At 46.2% G+C, this 19705-nt stretch overlaps 3 protein-coding genes across 8 annotated transcripts in view; 1 reads left to right on the plus strand and 2 right to left on the minus strand.

Annotated features, from left to right (window-relative positions):
• Positions 1 to 87: 87 nt before the first annotated feature.
• LOC108093951 (FK506-binding protein 5) lies at positions 88 to 6914 on the minus strand. Of its 4 annotated transcripts, none has more exons than XM_017194350.2 (5): positions 6724 to 6869; positions 6413 to 6603; positions 5880 to 6348; positions 4482 to 5785; positions 88 to 2194 (listed from the first exon to the last, which is right to left on the minus strand). In XM_017194350.2, exons 2-5 carry the CDS (start codon positions 6504 to 6506, stop codon positions 306 to 308), a joined length of 3756 nt encoding a protein of 1251 aa, XP_017049839.1. In that variant the 5' UTR covers positions 6507 to 6603; positions 6724 to 6869; the 3' UTR covers positions 88 to 305. The 4 variants fall into 4 exon arrangements, with proteins under 4 accessions (XP_017049839.1, XP_017049838.1, XP_017049837.1 ...); XM_017194349.2 differs by having other exon boundaries at positions 6669 to 6869; XM_017194351.1 differs by lacking the exon at positions 88 to 2194 and adding exons at positions 2286 to 2967; positions 3033 to 3989 and having other exon boundaries at positions 6413 to 6914.
• A 1231-nt stretch (positions 6915 to 8145) lies between these two features.
• On the plus strand, positions 8146 to 9633 carry LOC108093879 (proteasome inhibitor PI31 subunit). Its single transcript, XM_017194226.2, has 4 exons — positions 8146 to 8297; positions 8360 to 8554; positions 8612 to 9000; positions 9072 to 9633. Exons 2-4 carry the CDS (start codon positions 8387 to 8389, stop codon positions 9319 to 9321), a joined length of 807 nt encoding a protein of 268 aa, XP_017049715.1. The 5' UTR covers positions 8146 to 8297; positions 8360 to 8386; the 3' UTR covers positions 9322 to 9633.
• The window catches only part of LOC108093878, a 28404-nt gene continuing 18133 nt past the window's right edge, over positions 9435 to 19705 (minus strand). For 2 of the 3 annotated variants that reach the window (XM_017194224.2, XM_017194223.2), the window contains exons 4-9: positions 15664 to 15736; positions 15069 to 15236; positions 14738 to 14936; positions 14258 to 14571; positions 13303 to 13387; positions 10436 to 12716 (exon numbers count right to left, since the gene is read on the minus strand). In XM_017194224.2, the coding sequence (XP_017049713.1) occupies positions 10687 to 12716; positions 13303 to 13387; positions 14258 to 14571; positions 14738 to 14936; positions 15069 to 15236; positions 15664 to 15736 (2869 nt within the window). In that variant the 3' untranslated portion in view covers positions 10436 to 10686. Of the gene's footprint in view, positions 10142 to 10435; positions 12717 to 13302; positions 13388 to 14257; positions 14572 to 14737; positions 14937 to 15068; positions 15237 to 15663; positions 15737 to 19705 lie in introns of those variants that run through there. The other variant, XM_017194225.2, reaches the window with a different exon arrangement.

Consider the following 19705-nt stretch of genomic DNA (forward strand, 5'->3'; position numbering starts at 1 on the left):
AGCGGTTTCGAAACTTAACAATGCATTTTATAATGCAATATCTTATTCTATACTATATGCGCACATTGATACAAACTCAAATTCTAATTGAGTTGCGTAATTGTTTTTATTTTTGTGCACACTTAGTCATTTGTTTTGTTTTTTTGGTGCAAATGGACTAAATATGTGAAATTAGTTTTTACAAATGTATAACCAAAACAATATATTTACAGAAAACTTGTTAGGCATTTTGTTAGCATTTTTAGGGTTTTTAAGGTCCAGTGCTATAATTTCACGAAGATGTAACCCCGAAAGACCTGGAAAAACTAGCCAACAGTTTGAGAAGAATCCACAGCAGACTCACTAACTTGTGTGGTTTCGATTGCGATGTCGCCATTCTCGCGGGAGCTTTCACTTTCTTTAGGGAACCGTTGGGATTTACTTGACATCTTGCTTTCATCTTCTTTAAGAAGAATCTCTGGCGGCTCTGAGGTTTCGAGGGGAAGGTCTTCAATTAGAGCATTCGAATCCAGATCAGTCTTATCGTCATTCGTATTTTCAGAAGTCAGGACACTGGGACTATCCAAGGCATTCATCAAGTCTTCAGTCGCTGCACAGAGTTCAATGCCATCCATGGAAATGTCTTCGTCTATTCCGCAGTCAAGTAACTCCTTGGGAGTTTCGACAAGCTCGGTTACGTCCATGCTTTCTATGAGTTCCGCTACGGAAGGCTCGCCATTTTCATCGCAAGTTTCCATGGCCTCCGCGCTGTTTGAGTTTTCTTGGTCTGTAAGCGGCTCGCTTTCAATAACTTTTTCTTCCTCCACAGATTTCTCTGCAACCTCTTCTGTATCCTCAGCAGAATCCTTTTCCGAATTCATTGAAGAATCCTTTTCGCAATTTTCGGCCGAATCCTTACTTTCTTCGGGTTTTTCTTTGTCCTCAGATATTTCCGTTTCCATTTCTTTTTCTTTGAGTTCATCTATTTCACTTATTTCTGCATCGGAAGTTTTCTCGGGACTCTTTTTTTCATTATCGGCAATTATAGTTGGATTAAGATCTTTCTCAGTCGTTTCTTCTGTCACATCTTTCTGTTCCTTCTGATCTGTCTTTTTCTTATCCAAAATGGTTTGTAAGTCTACTTCCATTTCTGCAGTATCAGATTTTGATACTTTTTCTTTCGGAGGTGAAAGTTCTTTTTCCGAAACCTTTTCAGATACTTCTGTCATTTCCGAAGTAGAAGGACTTTCTTTGGAGTTTACTTGCTCATCCTTTTTTAAAACATTTTGAGATGCGTTCTTATTTTCTTCATTTTTTTTATCCTTTGTTAATGTAATTTCATTGTCAGCTTCTATTTCTTTTTCAATTTCTTTCGAAGCAAGTTGTTCTTCCGATGTTTTAGCTTCTTTAGTTTTTATGCTTTGTTCTTGTGTTAGTTTTTCTTCCGTCAATTGCTTTTCCGTTTCGCCTATTTTTGCTTTTATTGCCGCTTTTAATAAATCACCAATTTTTTCTTTGCTTTTGATTTTTTCCTTGTCAACTTCAACAACCTTTTTAATTGCGTTTTGTTCATTCGGGGACTCCGTTTCCTCCTTATCTTTTGGCTCTTTCTCTTCAACTGCATTCAAACTTGACGTTTCCTCTGGCTCCATACTTTGCTGTCCTTCGGCCTCCAAAGAAGGATCCTTTTCTGCCACAGAATTCTTTCTCTCTGCGGCAAGTTGGGCCTGTTTGCGGCATTCCTCCTTCCATTTGCGGGCGACCTCGAACTCTTCCTCCGCGCGCCTTAACTTGATCACAACCTTCTTTTTCAGCTTGGCATCGAATTTCTTCATGTCCTCCATTCGCTGGCGCTCCAGCTGCAAAAGCGCCGGATTGGGCTTGTTTGTTGTCTTCTTGCGCGGCTGCTTCTTTTGGCCTGGCGAAACGGATTTGGGGCGATTGGTGTTCTCGCCGATGTCCACTTCCAATAGGCTGGCCAATATCGTGGAGCTGAAGGCAGCCACATCGATGTCGACCTGGTTGTGGGCTTCCCTTTGTTCCTTTTTCGGTGCCGCCGATGTCACTGAGGTTATCTTCATGATTGCCTTCTGCTGAGGCGGCTGCGTGGACGTCGAGGGCGTGTCATCTTCGTTGTCCGAATCGATGGTGATCGTATCCGTTTTGGGCTCCACAATTTCGATTTCATTGTCCTCGTCGTCGCTGGCTTGTTTTTCTGTAAGATGGATTATTGGATTATTAAGTAAAACAACTTAAGTAATAAGAAAAGCTCATATATATAATATATATAAATAAAACCAAATAACTTGATGTGATCAAAACGTAATTTGTATTTTTAAGTATGGCTCCTGGCAAAGTTGGCAAATACAGTTTATTAATGCTTAACCTATAATCTCAAAGTACAAAAACCTTAGCCTAGAAAACGACTGGAATGTAATGTCTAAATGTGGAGGAATCGCATCTCCTCGAGCGGAAAGTTCTTGCGCAGCTTCTGTAGCTTCCGCTCGCTGACCCGCGGATGCCGCTCCATCTCGCGACAGTAGCACTCGTAGGCGAACTTGGCCATCTGCCAGCGGAGCTTGCAGGCCTGGGCGTCCCGCTTGAAGCGCGGCAACCGCCTGGCCACCTCCGGCCAGAGCCGCTCCCTGGCACCCACATCGCTGTAGTCCACATGGCGGGGATTCCACAGGGTGGGATACGCGCGCATGGCCAGAACCAATTGCTGTGAGAACTGCTTGTCATCGGGCATGTCTTTGAGCTTCAAGTCGGAATCTCCACCCTCCGGGACACAATCCTGCAGCGGCTCGAACTCGTCGCGGAGGTCCTGCTCATCGATCTTGTAAAGGAAATACAGGCTGGCCAAGTACTTCGAGTACTTCAGCTCCAGATTCGCAAAAATTCCTTTGTCTTTAATACTTTTGAGGCGGAAAGATTTGTACATCTCGTACATTTGCTGCCAGCGCTCCACAAGATACTCGCAGGCATAATCTGAAAGAGTTGAGCAGTTCGTTTGGATTAGAAAACCACAATTAAAAGGCCAAATAAAAACTCACTGGGCGCCGACTTCCAGAAGTTCTGCCACAGGGACTTTCGGGTTTGCTCGTCAATACTGTTGAACTCGGGATCCGCTGACTTGCGCCAGAGAACCGGATGGCTTTTGGCAAAGGTGATGATGCGCTGGTCAATGGAACGCACCTCGAGTGGACGCACTGGCGCACGAGAGCCAGGTTTTGCTTTGAGTTTTATGATTGGATTCTTCGGCGGCTTGATGTTCTGCTCCATTGTGTTTTCGATGACGTCCAGGTGCTTGCGCTCGAAGCCATCGCCATCATCCTCACCGCAGTCTACCGCCAGCCACTCGCTTCTCGGCCGATCCCTGTTTTCCAAATAGTTTGTGGCCTTGTCGAAGTAGCCCTTAAATCGCTTCCCCTGCTTCAGGCGCCTCTCAATGCGAACGTAACGCTTCCGTACGTTTTTCCATCGCAGTTTAATATTATCGCCGCGTGGAAAGTGTGTGGCGATCACTCGCCACTGTTTGTTAGTGACCTCCTTCTTGCCGTAATCCGGATGACGAGTGCACCACAGCGACGGATACTCTCGGAGGAGTCTCGTCAACTTGCGATCGTAAGCGTGAGCTTGTTCGTTGCGATTCATGCTCTCCTCGGTGCCGAGTTCTCCGCACTCCTCGTTGTCCAAGTCATCGTCGTCTAAATCATCGTCCAGATCGTCCGGTTCATCGTAGTCGAAATCATCAGCTTCTTCTTTCTCATTTTCCGCTTCGTCCGGCTGCAGTTCCTGCACCTCTTCCGGTTCCTCCGGTTCATCAATGGGATCACCTTCGGCTCGAACTCCCAGTGGCATTAGCGGCGGCAGAGGACCGCAGTCCTCGCCATCCTTCAGATTGGCATGCAGGCTTTTTCTGTATTCATAGACCTGATTGTGGAAACTGCTGCAGCCCGTGTTGAAGAGATCCACGTCGTCCAGCTGGCCATAGCACACATAGTCCACAGCTGCAAGAGGAGAGAGTTAGCATCACTGAAAAAACTGCTGCTGGGTTCTATTCCATTGCCTGTTCTGGATGGTATTTCGCAAACACATGGACCAAGCTAAATCAAAATCTCGTCGTCATCGCAGCCAATGAAATGGAACTCGCAGAGTTTTTCATAAACACAGCATACTTACATGCTCATCAAATCATTATCACCATTAGCTTCAAAATAAAAACACACGCGGAAAACGAAAACCGAAAATCAAATGCCAACGCCCGTCCATGTGTCGAAAATACGCACCAAAGACAGGAAAAGGGATAATCCTACTACCAAGTTATGGAGTACGATTTATAACATTATTTTTTATATAAAAAGTTATGAAAGTTTTGTAAATAAATTAGCAAAACGTCATCTCGAATTTAACCTCTAGAATATATGTGTGGTATTTTTATAACAAATCTAACCTGATTTAACACCGGTTCAATTCTATTATAAGAATTATGTTAAACTCACCAGCAGCTAATTGTCCGTTTTCCAGACTGTTGGCGTCGTTCTTGAAGCCCTTCTCCCTCATGTCCACCAAACACTTCTCCTGCAGATTTTTGAACCGCCCGATGGCGTAGGTCATCAAATAGGACATGTGGATGTACAGCTCCTTGAGTTCCATAAAGTTGCGCACTTGATTGTAGGCGTTCGAGTGGGTGAGCGATAATACTTTGCCGGTGAGATGTGTGCAGATGTCCATGGCGCTGAAGATCTGCTCCTGCAGCTGGGCGCGTGCCTGGCCCATCGGCGTGTTGGGGAAGCTCTGCCGCACCAGAGTTGGTGCCTTCGGCGGAGGCGTGGGTAGCGGCGCAGGAGTAATCATGAGTGTCTGGCCACCATTGGCATTTAGTGGCGGGCCTTGTAGCGGTGGAGCCACTTGATTTGCGTTCCCAACGCGCACATGCGGAGCCCTCTGCTGCTGGTTCGTCTGCGGATTGTAGATGCCCATATTGCTGCCGTAGTTGCTGATGTGCACTGCGGGTCTGTTTGCCGGAATCGGAGGTCTAGGGCGGATGACCACACCTGAAGGAATGGATACCGTTGGCGGTGGTGGCGGTGGAGCTGGTGTCGGTTGACCGGCCTGCGGCATCTGGCGCTTCACCTGAATCAAACGGCCGTTGGGCAGACGATAGGAGTCCTGTTGCGCTGCGCTGTTTAAATCCACGCGGAACCCATTGATCGTGTGGAAAACAGGACCAGTGGTCTTCACCGAGTTCGGCACCACGGTTCGCCGCACCACATTCGGGGCACCAGGAGCAGGCTGCCGGTAGCGAATCCCCGAGCCACTGAGCACCAGCGGAGGTGGCAAACTGTTGCGCGGATTTGACATTGCAGAGGAGCCGCTTGCACTCCCATTGCTGTTGCTGGAACTCGGTGATGGCTGGTAGTTCTGCTGGACGGTGACAATTCTCGGAGTGGTGGTGATGTTGGCCGCCGGAACGGGCTGACGACTTCCCGAGGGCTTCTGTTGTACTGACAGTTGGCAGTCCGGCTCCAACATGCTAAGAAGATCCGGTGTGCAGACCACTTCGTCGTTGGAAGGCTTTGAACGCTTAGCTAGCGGCCCTGAGGAGCCGGCTTTCGGCATCGATCCTCTTTTTGTCGAGCTCACCGAGCTGGCATGGCTGCGTTTGGAGACGTTGGACTCTAGGCTCTCCATAGAGTCGGACAAACTGCTAGTTTTAGACTTGGCCAGGCGGCAGCAGTTGCTGTTATCCTTAAGCATATGGCGACGTGCTTCAACCTCGGGCAGCTGCAAGCTTTGAAGGGCTCTGTAATATAAGGGAAGTTTTGAATTATAAAGGTATGTTACAATTGAAACAATTGGCACTGCTGCACGAATCAATATAGGATACCATCACACACCTCTTTTGTGTCTGGATATAGTTAACCAAGGCCCAGTGCTGGGCGCGCAGTGGCCAGAGGATCTTGGAGGTGCAGCTGAAGCAATTCCAGTGCTCGTTTTGCTCAATGTCCACGATGACGCCCTTGGAGAGGTTCTTCACGATGCAGGACTTGCAGAAGACATAGGGGCAGGTGGAGCAGCAGTAGACTTCACCTCCTTGCCCGCACCAGCGGCAGTACAGCTCGGAACCGTCCTCGCCCTTGGAAAACTCGCCGCTGTTGTAAAAGTCGTGACACTTGACGCAGTGCGTCACGCGCAGGATGGGATGCATGCGGATGTTGGAATCGGATGCGGGCGCGGTGCCCAGATGCAGTTTGCACACTGTGCAGTGCACCTTCCGCTGGTTCACCAGATCCACGTAGGGGTACATCTTCATGTAGAACCGACGCTCCTCTTCCGAAAGCGAGGGGTGCATCTCGAATTTCGTACCTGGTTATGGATAGCAAGGAGTAATCAAACATCGAAATCTTGTGCATCCTTGAGTATCACTTACACGTGAAATCCACATCCAGTTTAGCCAGCGGTGATGGTGAAGGCGTCGCTACCTTCACCAGGGCACTTTCGGCGCCCGGCGTGCTGCCGCTCATGTTTGTATCCCTGTATCCTGCTCCTGGCACTTGCAAGTTCTAGGATCCGCGCGAATTTTTGCAAGAACCACAAACAATTCACAATTTAGTGCTGTCGCTGCAAAAAATATGAAGCGGCGCGTTAATCGCACACTTTTAATGCTTGCTAGCAACAACAACAACCTCAACACTGACGCGTGTTTATATTTTTACTAGCTGCGCCAACCGGCAAATTTACAGTTTTGAAATTTCCTTTAACAATTTGTGCACAGCAAAACTCATCGAAAATGCGAAAGAAAAGATTTTTTCACACATGAGAATGACAGCCAGCTATTCGGTATAATTTTCAATATGGCTGCCCCTTCGGTTCGAAGCCGAAGTCGATAATACGAAGTATATATAACAAGTTTGGAGCGATACTCTATGTATGATTTTGGAGGGAAACCCTTTTAAGTCTTATCCCTAAAAATCCTAAATATTTAAAGGTACAGAAGGTAAGAAAAGTATAGAATTACATGTGCCCAAATCCTTAAAAACTTCCGATCGTGAAAGAAACCAATTTTAAAAACCGCAGAAAAAAGCAATTTCAAACTTAATACTTGAGCTTTCTATTACTTTTAGGCTTATATTAAAATATTTCATATAGTTTTGGTATTTTTGGATAAAATATACTTCAAATTGGATCAATGTTTGCAAAACTCCACAACCCTAAAACAACTAGTTGTCCCTTTCGCACTTACAGGCAGTCCATTAAAACACGAACGCGTTAAGAAAGAGAACCCAGTAATTTACCAATCATTTTAAGAAATTAACAATACCAAAAGTTCAAAAATTATTAAAATTACGTGGCACTAACTTATATGGGTAAAATTTTAAACTTCGCCCAGTAAGATAGTTCAATGTAAACGATATTAGTGTGACCGTAGACGATATGCCAATGTTTTCAAAATTGCATATATAATTCAACTATGAATCAAAAAATAGAGATATACACAAGTCATTAAAAACTGCAAAACAATATAAGAGTGAAGCAAAAAATTTTAAACCACGTAAGAAATCAAGGATCATGAATTTTGTAAATTTAACTAGTGTAATTTTCTCGGCTAATCACAGATTTATCACGTTTCGAATGTCAATGACATAACTTTGCCTAAAAAACTTATAAAGTGATAGATATTGAAGACGGCAGGAAGCTTTAACGAGATCGTGATCAATTACAAATTCGACGTAAAATCGTAATAAAACTCTTATCACAAACTCCATTAAATTTTAATAAAGCTTGTTTTTTTCTTCAAAAATATCGATATAATAGTATCGATATAGTCGATATTTCTATCGATAGTTTTTAGTTAAGTTATTTTTTTTTATAAAACCTTCTTAAATAAATGCATTTTAAGTAAGGAAATTGTAATTTAAGCCCTTTAGCAGCTTCTCTACAAATATTAAAATGACACCCTTGTAATACCGAACATTTCATAAAGCCTGTGCTTTGTTAACTTATGAATATAAATAAGGCCATAAAAATGTTAATTTTACTTAATATCAGATATTGAAATTCGTCAAATGATACTAAACTACAGGGGATAAGATTCCATGAAGTCACAACTTCGTGAACAAGTCACAATATCGCCAAAAGGAAACTATCGCAAGTATTGCCCATCTCAGATGCAATACAAAAATCATTGTGTACGAAAACAAACTTTTCTGGAACTTTTGTAACGTTTTGTTGTGAAAATAAAATGTTGTAAACTTTTGCTTTCAAGATAAGGATAACTGACAGCTAAGAAGCTCTGGAAAAACAGACAAAACAATGTAAGCTGATTTTTTTTCCACCTAAGCATAAATTAGAGCGTTTCGTTCTTGATCCCGTTCAGAAATTGTAAAGGATTTCTGTGGTCGCCATGGAGAGTGCATCGGCTGCCAAGACGGGTGATTTCTTCTACGGATGGGATCTGCTCTACAAGACGGTCCAGTCCGAAGTGGACAAGAAGTCTGACCTCCTGATCGCCCTAGTCCACTTTCTGCTGACCAAGCACTACAACTTTCGCTGCGTAGGCATCGGCGATGATGTGAGTAGGGATCTATTGCAGTATTTATCCCTGGAATCATCTATACGATATTCCTAGAAAACACTGCCGGAGGAGGAGGGTAGTGAGCTGCTTCCGGATAACTGGAACGATGACGATACAAAGTACTCCTTGCGCTACGTGCACGACAAGATGCTGTACCTGCTGCTGGGTCACATCACCGAGGATGCTTTGTTGATAAACCTGATGGACATCAACACCAAGAAGGTTTCTAACATTTGCGTAGAACCAGAGACCCTAGTCGCCGCCGTTAAAGGAGGTATCACTACGTTGATGCCCAGCGCCTCAGAGATTGTCGACCGCTATCGCAAGGAACTGCTGGACCCCGTCTTCACCGGAAACTCTCGCGAGGTTACTACCCAGACAACAGCCGCCCCGCGCCCCAGCGGATCGGATCCCCTACGTATCGGCGAACCCAGACGTGGCGGGTAAGTCTTAACTACACTTTATAAATTGCCATGTTTAGTTAGCAATTGTAACACCCACTCTCTTATTTTAGATCTTTTACACCAGGAAGCTTTGAGCCGCGTCCTTTTGGCTTTCCAGACATTGGTCGCGGGGATCTGGACCCACTGGGTCGCGGTGGTCCTGGTAACCTGTTCACCTTTCCATCACGACCAAATATGGGGCCGGGACCTTTGCCTCGCTTCGATCCGTTCAGCCCTCTCAATCCGAATGTGCCAGGTCAGGGTGGACCCAATCCGGATCACATGCGTCCACCCAATTGGAATCCCGACTATTACATGTGATCTCCAAGAATGCCAATAATGCACTGGAGGCATAGTCTGGCATAGCTCGACATTAAAATCATTAGTTTAATATTATAAAGGCGGGAGATATTTTTTAAAACTAAGAAGTTGAATTAATTTTTTGAAAGATAAATTTATTATTTTTCATACACAATACAAAATATTTCGATATAAAATAAAAAGCAGCCAGAGCGACCATTCAGAAATTAGCAGGGCTGTTCGGGTTTTCGCAACTCTGTAAAAGTGAATACCCGAACAGGCCTGTTTCCAAATTGTCGGCTGGCCAAGAAAAATTTACAAAAATCTTAAGAATTAACTGAACTTTTAATGTAATGTAATGGCTATTCATTCAACTCGTACAACAGGGTAAACAAAATTGGCTCAAGTGCGTAATCTCAAAACAGCTAGGGGAAAAGCGCGAAGTATCCCTTTTCGTACCACTAAATATTAGAATGGTTTGCGTTTGCTCTTGCTTTCTCTTGTTTTGTTTGCTTATGCCTAGCCTAATATTATTTTACCATAATATTTTGCTAAATTAATATAATGTAAATAATATTTCAAGCTGTGTGCAGCCGGTTGACTTAAATTAGCTCTGCTCGGGCAGCATTGTTTCCGCGCGCCGGGAAGTGCAAGTGGTGTTTCTATTTGTGCCTTGGCCGCTCAAAATCCGGCTAAAAGCCCGCCCAAGTGCGGTGCGGTGCGATCTCGGCTCAGTCCCATTCCCCGATGAACATGCGTGGTGTGGGCACGTAGCCGCGCGTTGGCAGCGGTAAATGGCGTCCGTAGATGTGATTGTAAGGTGATTCAACAAGCTCCGAATCTACAAGAAGCACAGAGATTTTGGTTTACAAAACGGGTGCGGAAATGTTTTTCGGATTATGAATGAGATTATGTAGGGCGGATTGATTTTGGCGGTGGATCTAAGCAGGGGTATAGTAATCTTTGGTAAATGCTCTAATAGGTTTTACTTCGCGAACACATTACATCTTTGAAATCGAATTGAGATTCATATCAAATTTGTTTCTAATATAGTTTTCTTGAAATTCCAAAGACTACTTGCCACTACTCAATTCACCACCATTTGAATCAACCCTTTCGTAGTTTGTGTATGTACAATTGCGTTGCGTGACTGTCCAAGGAGTCCAAGGTACCGAGTTAGTAGACATTTCGTACAGTTTAGTGGTTCTGGTTCTGTTCACCGGGTAAAAGAGGTAACCATGACGCGTTGGCAGGTATAGTATGTACAGAGCGGCCCATTCTCCGACCCAAAAAAGGGGTAACAATAACTAATATCGATGATGTCTGGGCCATATAACCTCGTTTCGATTTAGAGCAACCCCATACAAATTCACGTGTCCGCCCGTTTCAGTAGTCGAGTATTTGGATTTTCTTCAGGCTGAGGCTGCGCGGCTTGCGGGGCTTCAGGTAGCCATAAATGGACTCCATGTCGCTGATGTCAAGGCGGCTGGCACTGCGCCCGGTTCTGGTGCCCGTCGCAGGAGGAGGAGCAGCGGGAGTCGCCGGAGGAGCCGCCAGGGTATTGTTCGCCGCTGGGCTGGTGGCCAATGTTGGGTTCATTGTTGGCCCGCTAGCTCCTCTGGCTTTTCCGCCTGCTGCTCCTGCTCCTCCCGCTGCTCCTCCGCCAGATGTTGCTGCTGTGCTTGCTGATGTTGCTGTCGCTTTCGCTGCTGCTCCTGCTGCTGCTGCTGCTGCTGCTGCTGTTGCTATACTTTTGTTTTTACTATTGAAATAATTTTTGCTTTTCAACATGTCGTCATTGTCTTGCTTGGCGTTCGTTAGCTGTCTTTTGTGCTGGTTGTTGTTGCTGTTGTGGTTGTGGTTGTGGTTGTTGTTGCTGTTGTTGTTGCTGCTATTGCTATTGTCATATCTTTGTCTTTTGTCAGCGTTTTGAGCCTGCTCCTGTCGCTTGCCGCCTCGCCAACTGGGCGCTGGCAGCATCGGCGGCTTCTTGTGGCCCTGGCCCCTTTTTGGTCCTGCCGCACCGCGCCCCCTGTCCGCGGAGTCCGTGGAGCCGCGCACCCGGTCATAGATGTTGGCCGCCGACGGCGCCTTCACCGCAATCCGCTTCCTGCCGCCGTACATGTACAGCGAGCCCTCCTCGTTCGGCTGCTCGAAGAAGCTCTCGGTGGACTGCGACTTGGTGCGCAGCGCCGCCGGCGTCCGCAGCTGGCGCAGATGCGTCCGGTCCACGTACATGTCCACCGTCTCGGTGCCCCTGTTGCGTCGCGGTATGTTCTCGGTCAGACCCAGGTCGTCGTCCAGGTCGAAGGCCATGTCGAAGTCATCGTACTCGTAGCAGTCGTCGTAGCGTTCGTTCCCCGCTCCCTGGGGCTCCAGCTCCAGCACGGAGACATCGCTCTCGCTGCACCACTTGACCACTCCCGGCCGGATCTCCGGCTCCACCTGGCTGCCGCTCAGCCGCTGGTGGCGCCGCAACTGCTGCTGGCTAAGGCTGCGCTGCGGACGAGGCGGAGGAACTGCACCGCAGAGCGGAGCCAGGGCGTAGCAGCTCACGCAGTTGCAGGCGGAGCTCTCCTCGGGCGCAGGTCGACGGGTGGACAGGCGCCGCGTCACCTGGCGACCCACTGAGTCCTCCAGGTTGTCGTAGTACGGCTGCGGCAACGAATGTTGCTGCTGCTGCGGTTGCAGCGGCGGCGGCGGCGGAATGTGTTGCTGCGGTGCCGCGACGTGTTGCTGCTGCAGGTGGGCGTGCCGCTCGCAGTGGTGACCGTGCCGGTGGTGTCTGTGGTGCGGATGTGCGTGCGGATACGCGAGGTGCGGATGCGAATGCGGATGTGCCTGGTGGTGGCTACGTGCTTTGTTAGCTGTGCTTTGTGTCTTGTTGTTGTTGTTGGCAGTGATGGTTGCCGTTGCCGTTGCAGTGGTTGCTGTTAGGTCCGTTGGCAGTGACAGTGGTTGTTGTTCATGTTGATGTTGATGTTGCATCTGCAGCTGCTGATGCTGATGCATCTGCACTTGCAGTGCGTGCGATTTGTGTGGTTGGTGGGGCGTGCTGGGCCCTCCCTGTTTATAAATACCTATGCCGCTCTCATAGCTGCGGGTCTGCCAAATCTGGTGGTGCTGCTGCTGCTCCCGCTGGTGGCCGCCGTGGTGGTGCTGTGCCGCATGCGCAGCCGCCGCCGCGGCCATCAGCTGCTGCTGCTGCTGCTGCTGCTGCAAGTGGTGCGGGTGCATGCCGCCCAGGTGGTTGTGGATCATCGAGGTCTTCTTCTGGCTGAGCGTGCTGATGCCGCCGTTGCCGATGTTGTTCCCGTTCCCGTCCCGCTGATCCTTGGCTCCCTGCCCGTTGTTTGGCTTCCCGGACTTCACAAAGTTCGGCACTCGGGCCCGCAGGCCGCAGTAGTAGGGATCATCTGCGGAACACACATTATACATTTTAATATACAATTAAACGTATGACTATATTTTTAGTGGTTATTTAAGAAAAACGATGATTTTCTTTACCTAGTAAAATTTATGGGTCTAAGTTGCTTTGTTATTGTTTGGAAATCATAAGAGTTATTCATAAAATCAGTAAAACAAAAATAAACAAGGCAGTAAATTGAGCATTAGAATATGCCAATAAAAATTGTTGAATTAAAGAATGCAATAAGGTTATTTTAGAACTTTTGCTTAGCGAACTTTGACTGTAAGTTACAAAACTTCGGGTTAAGAAAGTTTGATTCTATGTTATGTATTTATTCTTATGTGAGCATACACAAAAATTTGTTAAATATATTCTTCGTCCGAAGGTTTAAAATACTTCACGCTCGCCTAGTAAAACCCTTCCTCTATTATTCATTCATTCCCACAACGTTCTAAGCGAAGAAGAGATTTCAAAGAAATCCTAAGAGATTGCGGTGTCTCATAAATTCAGTGCTCAATAGGTATTTGGGTCAATGTGATTTCCGAGGCACCGTTGTGTAAGTCCCACCTAACATCGAGCGATCTTGATCTTACCATATTTCTTGTTATCTTTGCCCTTGTCCGATTTGCCACGCGACAGTTTGATGCGAGTCTCCAAGTCAATGTCATCGTAATCCGGCTGAAATGAGTGAAATATGCATAGCGGAATTAGAAGGAAAGTGGTTGGGCGATGGGCGATGGGCTTTGCGATCATAATTTTCCACTGGCCGTTGCGCAAGGTGTGTCCAGCAGTTTGGCACAGCGGACCACCGACCACCGAGCTCCCCAAGAAGCACTGGCTCGGTCGTTGGGCCCAATTGGCAATCGAGCTGCAAAGCAATCTGGCGGCATTCCGCGCATATTAATTACACGCGATTCGTTTGCAGTTATTTGCGGCCAGTCGCTGCTGAAATTCGAATATTATTGAGTGCAATGCAATGCAATGCAATGCCAATTGCCCACTGAGGCTCAACGGCGAAATCTTCGCGGGCAGTTCCATGAGTTCCAAGAGTTCCATAAGATCCATGAGCGTTCCATGAGGGAGACCCATATTCAGCGTTTTGCAAGTGGCCGCATTGCGGCATGCATGTGACCAAGCTTGGCCAGTCAAACTAACTAGCCAGCCAGCCAGCCAGCCAGCTAACTAAATAACTAAGTAACTTCGCTGGCGGTGCCCACGGAGTAACTCAACCCAGCGAGTCGACTCGACAGGTTGCCACACTTCTTCTGGCCCGGCGTGGCTTGTCCTACTCGTGTTTTGGCGCTGCCGAATTTGTTCCGACACTTTGCCAGCAAATGAGCTGCACTTGGGCAATCTCCCACACTTCGCTTGCTCCCCAGTAAGCCATAAAAAATATGTGTGTACTGCATGCCCAAAGATCAAAACCAAGTGACGTGGGTGTCACTTGTCATTAAATCGCAAACGAAACTCTAAACCCTTTGAACCTTTGCTGCACTATTACTGTTACTATTATTATTACTATCCTCAATATATATAGTATTTCCTTACCTTTGGAATCAGATCGTGCGAGTAGATATTATCCCTGGGCGGCAGTTTTGGTGGCTTCTCGCTGCGCTTGTGGGCCAGCTGTTGCGTCTGGAGGAGCAACTGTTCCCGGGTGGCGGCCACATGGCCTCCTCCGTTGCCGTTCAGGTGCTTGCCCAGCTGCTGCTGTTGCTGCGCGTGCAGCTGCGACTGGTGGCCACTGCCGAATCCAGAGCTTCCCGAGCTTCCGCCACTTCCGTTGCCCGCCACGCTGTAGGGATCCTCGTCGGGAATCGGAATGCGCGGGCGGTTCTTGATGTCGACAATGGGACGTTGTACTGGTTAGGGGAAAGTACATAAATATTACAAAATATATTATGGATTTTAAATATGATAAAGTTAAAGGAAAGGAAGTGCTTTAATATTTCGAATGTAAGAGTGTTTTAGGTTGAACCCAGTAGTAAAGAAATATTAGGTAGATAGATAAATCCAAATTGAACCCACCTGGCGGCAGCTTGCTCTTCAGCATGTCCATGGCCACCACGTTGACGATAAGCACCCAGATGGGGCACTCCAAGATGTCGTTCTCCGACTTGACAAACGCCACCGAGGAGAGGCACTGCGTCTCCAACCGGCGGCGATCCGGATAGGCGCGTCGCAACTCGCGGTTCACGTTCGACTGGAACTTCTTCATGTCGAAGAGCTGGCGGCGAAAGAACAATGCAGCGCTTATTAGCATTTGGAGTGGATTCGCATTCGCATTCGCATTTGGATGTGGATGTGGGATACACATTTACAGATCGCGATAAATGGCAGCCGTGCTAGTCGCACTCACCTTGACTATTTTTTCGGATTCGAGCGCCTGATTGGGCAGCTTCAAGATTTCGGCACCGATGGAGGTCTCCTCGTTGGGACTGCTGGCGGTGCTCTTCACGTAGACGTTGCTCTTGGCGTACCGCCGGATCAGAATGTTCCCAGCATCGTCCATTTTGATTTTGACACCCTTGCAAAGCAGGAAAGTTAATTAATATAAGTCCCCAAGATGGTGATATTATTTAAACCACAAAGAATAAAGTTTGCTATTCAAATTAGCTTGTAATATCTAAAAACGGGTTTAAAGCAGTGTAGAAACGTGTGAAAATTTTATACGACATAAAATAGTTTTAAGAACATTCTGATCTCTTAATCTTAATTGCGTTTGATAATATCTAAAAAATCTATTCAAAATACCGCCAAGTGCTGAGTGCGTACGCAACATAAAATAATTTAATTTATTTTTCGCATTAGAGAAATATCTTTAAGTAGTTCGCAATCTTCACGCCATCTCCTCCGCTAATGGAGATTTCTCGTCAATTTTTCGGGGTTTATTGTCCAAGTTAATTAAACCGTTGTCGCCTTGATTGTGATTGTGCCATAAATTGGAAACTTACCTGTCCGATGACGCGCTTCATCTCGTCGGTCTTCTGATCCCTCATTGGATTGTCGAAGCCGCAGAGCCCGATTCTGCAAATGGAGGTAGACCAAGTTGGGCAATAATTAGACGGGCATAATGAGCGTGTTATTAATTGCGAATCAATCAGCTGCCGCATTTGCGTTAAAATCGATAAGTCGGCAGACAGCCCGCCAATGCTGCCAAAATGCCTTGCCACTTGGCGCCATTCACTTTCTGGAATCGAGGTTGCTGCCTCGAGTGAGTCATTTGCTTGGTTTCTTGGCCCGCGTGCCGCATTTTGTTACACTAAACGTTTGACAAAACATTTGCCATGGGCTTGGGTTTTTGGCTTCAGCCATGGATTTTGCGTTTTAAGTTTTGGCTTTTGGGCCCAAGAGAACTGTTCAATCGACTGGCTCAAATGCGCAGTGACAGTGATTTATGCCACATGCGGCAATGTGTGGCAGCTGCAGCCCAAAAAAGTATTAAATAAGCATGTCATATTTCGGCGCCAAGGCCTTAATTTTTATCCTAATTGTTTAGGCTCGAGAGCTGAGTCATTAAAAGCCTAGACTTTGGCTAACTGGTTATTGGAAAACTTTTAAATTAACCTCCTCTATCAGCGAGGTGATTTGTTTTGATTAAAATAATACCGTAAAATTAGTATAATCCAAAAAAGGGCTTATTTCGTATGCTCACAATAACTCTGGCCAACCTTAGTTGGGCCTAAACAATCCACCGAAACTGCAGCTCAGCCTTAACCGAATGATAAATGTTCGTATTTTCGTTTTTCTGATTTTGGTTTTTCCTTCGCCGTTAAGGTCGCCGAAAATGTCGGCAGAAATGCTAACAAGAAGCGGCAAGAGGAAGCCGCAGAGCCAAGACAATGAAGCCAAGCTAATTGTAATTGTCGTTTGCATAAAATAAAAGGCCACGGCAAGGGGCTTCAGTCGACGATGATCATGGTGATGCTGCTGAATTGCCAGTGGAAGTGGATGTGGATGCTGCTCCTGCCGCTGGAGATTCCCCACTTGACGCCGCTCCGTCACTATAATGTTTTATGTTAATTTGTATAATGAAGCGCTGCCAGTGCAGCAAAGCGCATCAGCAGCCAGAACAAGAACAACGGCAGCAGCAGCAACTAGCAACCAGCACCCAGCAACACCAGCTAGTAGCAACACCAACAAGTAGCAACTGGCAACAATCGCCGTTAGCATCAGTTTGGCATTTGGCCATGTGCCTTAGTTCTTTCTGCGCGTAACGTCTGCCGCTCGGCGCTGATTTATTGGCTAAACGCTTGTAAAAACCGTTGAAATGTGTGTCAAAGTTTTCCATGAAACGAAATCGACATGGACGGGCTGTGGTGGTGCTGATGTGTGCCCCTCAAGGTTGAGCGCTGGCTGCCGAAAGCGGATTTGCAGTTCTTTGTTCGGTAAATGCTTCGTTAAATTCGAGCCATCAAAAGCGAAATGTTATTAAACCTGAATGCCAACAGCTGAGAGCAGATGGGTGTATAAGAAGTACAGGTGGGCCTGGCTAAGGAGAATGTTCTGTACCTCAAGAACATTTACTTGAACGTTTACTTTTGGAAAGAGCTGTTATCCATGATTAAATGAAGATTGTTTTGTTCTGGATTTAGTTGAAAAGGTTGTATCTCACCAATCAAGCATCCTATGAATTTATCTTAATGGTACAGTTTAGTTTCTTTAGTTTACTGTACTGCTCTATGGTGTTAGGCTATTAAGCTAAATTCGAGAAACAGCAGCCCAACCCACTGACAGTTTAATGCATACTTATACTTATTCAGAGCATGTCTTGTGGACATTCACTTCGATGGGGACCAGGCATTATCGCACCTTAGCATGATATCCATATCTATATAGTGTGTGAGTATGTTGGTTGCAAGGTCGTCTGGTCTCAGGACTGGACTCGACTTGACACGCCTAAATGAGCTGGAAATGCGAAAGGCAACGGAGCCCAGCCGAAAGCGAGAGTCGATCTTGCCAACTTGCTCTGCAAAACTGGAAACCGAAGCTGCGATTTTGGAGTTCAAGTTAAACGTGTGCAGTGGGTCAGGCTGCACTTGCGAGGACGAGTCGGGCAGCGATGGAGCTTCTTCGAGGAAGAAACCAGACGAGCGGACCAACCACCAACCACCAACAAGCAACCACCGAGCGGTGCAGCCGTTAAAAAGTTGCAGTTAACGGCAACTGGTTTCGAACGGTGGTTGGGAGCAACTTTTGACCTGCGGCCAGTGGGCAAAAACAATGTCCAACCGGTTCGGCTAAAAATACCAAAGCAAAGACACCGATGTGGCCATATAGCCAATATATATTGGCTTAATGGGCGTGCATGTGGTCGCGTTATGTGCTCAAGTAAAAGTCGCCAAACGAAAGACTTAGGAAACGAACCCTGATCGCCGAACTAGTTTCGCTCGATTTGGCTTTAATTAGATTATGGCTAATTATAGGCAACGCTCGTTCGGCCAGAGCATTTCCCGCTCCAGTTTTGGGGTCGCACCTTAAATTGCGGACCGAAGGCCGTCGCAGCTATTGTTCTTGCCCCGACACAAATGTGGCACGTGTGCCGCCGTGGCAGCCGCAGCAACAATGACAATGTTGCTTTTGCAACTACCGCGGTTACTCAGCAATACTCGACGGCAGCGAGCAGCCCCCTAAAACCCAGTGAAAAACAGGCTGAAAATGTCTTTTGTCTGGGCAACTCTCGCAAATCTCAACCTTGGCGCGCCCCTTGCCTTAGTTTTTTCCGCACGAAACATGCTAAAAAAAAAAAAATAAATACGAAACAAAACAAAACGCGGTGTGTATACCCATATTGTGTGTTGCAATCGGAGCACAGCTTGATATTATAATTTGATTTCCACTTCATTTGTTCCCAGCCACATGCAAATTCGATTGGCAACGCCCACGCAACGAAGTGTTTCGCAAAACTCGCCACAAACTGTCATAAAGCGAGCGATTTATATTGGCGCCGTTTCAATTGGGCTTCGAGTCGGGGGATAATGTAATTGCCGGACCACAATAAGTGCTTGAGGATTGGCCATTAATTAGCCGCGCTTGTTGAAGCCCAATGTGTCTCCAAGATCATCGATCGCAGTTCGCTGGTAAAGTGTGCGTGTGGTCCTCGTTTTGAGTGTTGCGCCCACACCAGCAACTTCCAACTAGCAATCTCAACCAGCAACTTCCAACCAGCAACTAGCAAACAGCAACTAGCAACATGAGCGTCAGTCTAATTAATTAATTTACATGCAGCTGTGGACTCCACAAATGGGAATTTGTCTATGCATGCAACTCCAAAAAATGTGAGTTAGTACGCTAAACCTAACCGATGGCTAAATGCTCTGGCTGGGAATAAACATAAATCTAAACGATGGTAATGAACCTAAATGAGGCAACCAAGCTTACAAAAGAATCGTAAAATTGGCAAGCATAACATTCTTTAACGCTTCGCATTCATTGGTAAATTTAAAAGGTTTTCAATAATAGTTGGGGTTTATGTTATGTTTGAGTTGTTAAAAGTTATAAAAAATAAGCTATATCTTAAGAAAACTTAATCCTAAACTTACGGCAATAACTTAAGTATAAAGAATCAAACTTAATGGCATGCTTATGATCTTTGAATGATTTAACTTTGGAAAAAGTTGAAGGTTACAAATTGTTTTAACAATATTTTATGTAAAGCCTACGCAGAAAATAAATAATGTTGGCCGTAAAAAATATATTTATGCATCAACACTTTAGAGTTACTCCGCTGCAGTTCAAGCAAGTTGATAGTTATTGTTATGGGCACATGTACTCGTATTTTGGATACACAACACCTATCATAGCTCAGATCGCAGTGGTGGCTCCATATATTTGCATACTGGCCAGATTTCCAGCGAAGAGCGTTGCGTGTGAAATGGCATTCAGCTTGCACGTATGCTGATGTCTTTGGGTTGGCACATTCAAATGCAATTCGGTTAACCCGAAAGATAGCAGCGGCTAACAAGCGCTGACAGCGGCTAATTAAACAAACAAGCT

The sequence above is a fragment of the Drosophila ficusphila genome, unplaced genomic scaffold, assembly GCF_018152265.1.
Source record: "Drosophila ficusphila isolate 14025-0441.05 unplaced genomic scaffold, ASM1815226v1 contig_414, whole genome shotgun sequence".
Classification (NCBI taxonomy): Eukaryota; Metazoa; Arthropoda; class Insecta; order Diptera; family Drosophilidae; genus Drosophila; species Drosophila ficusphila.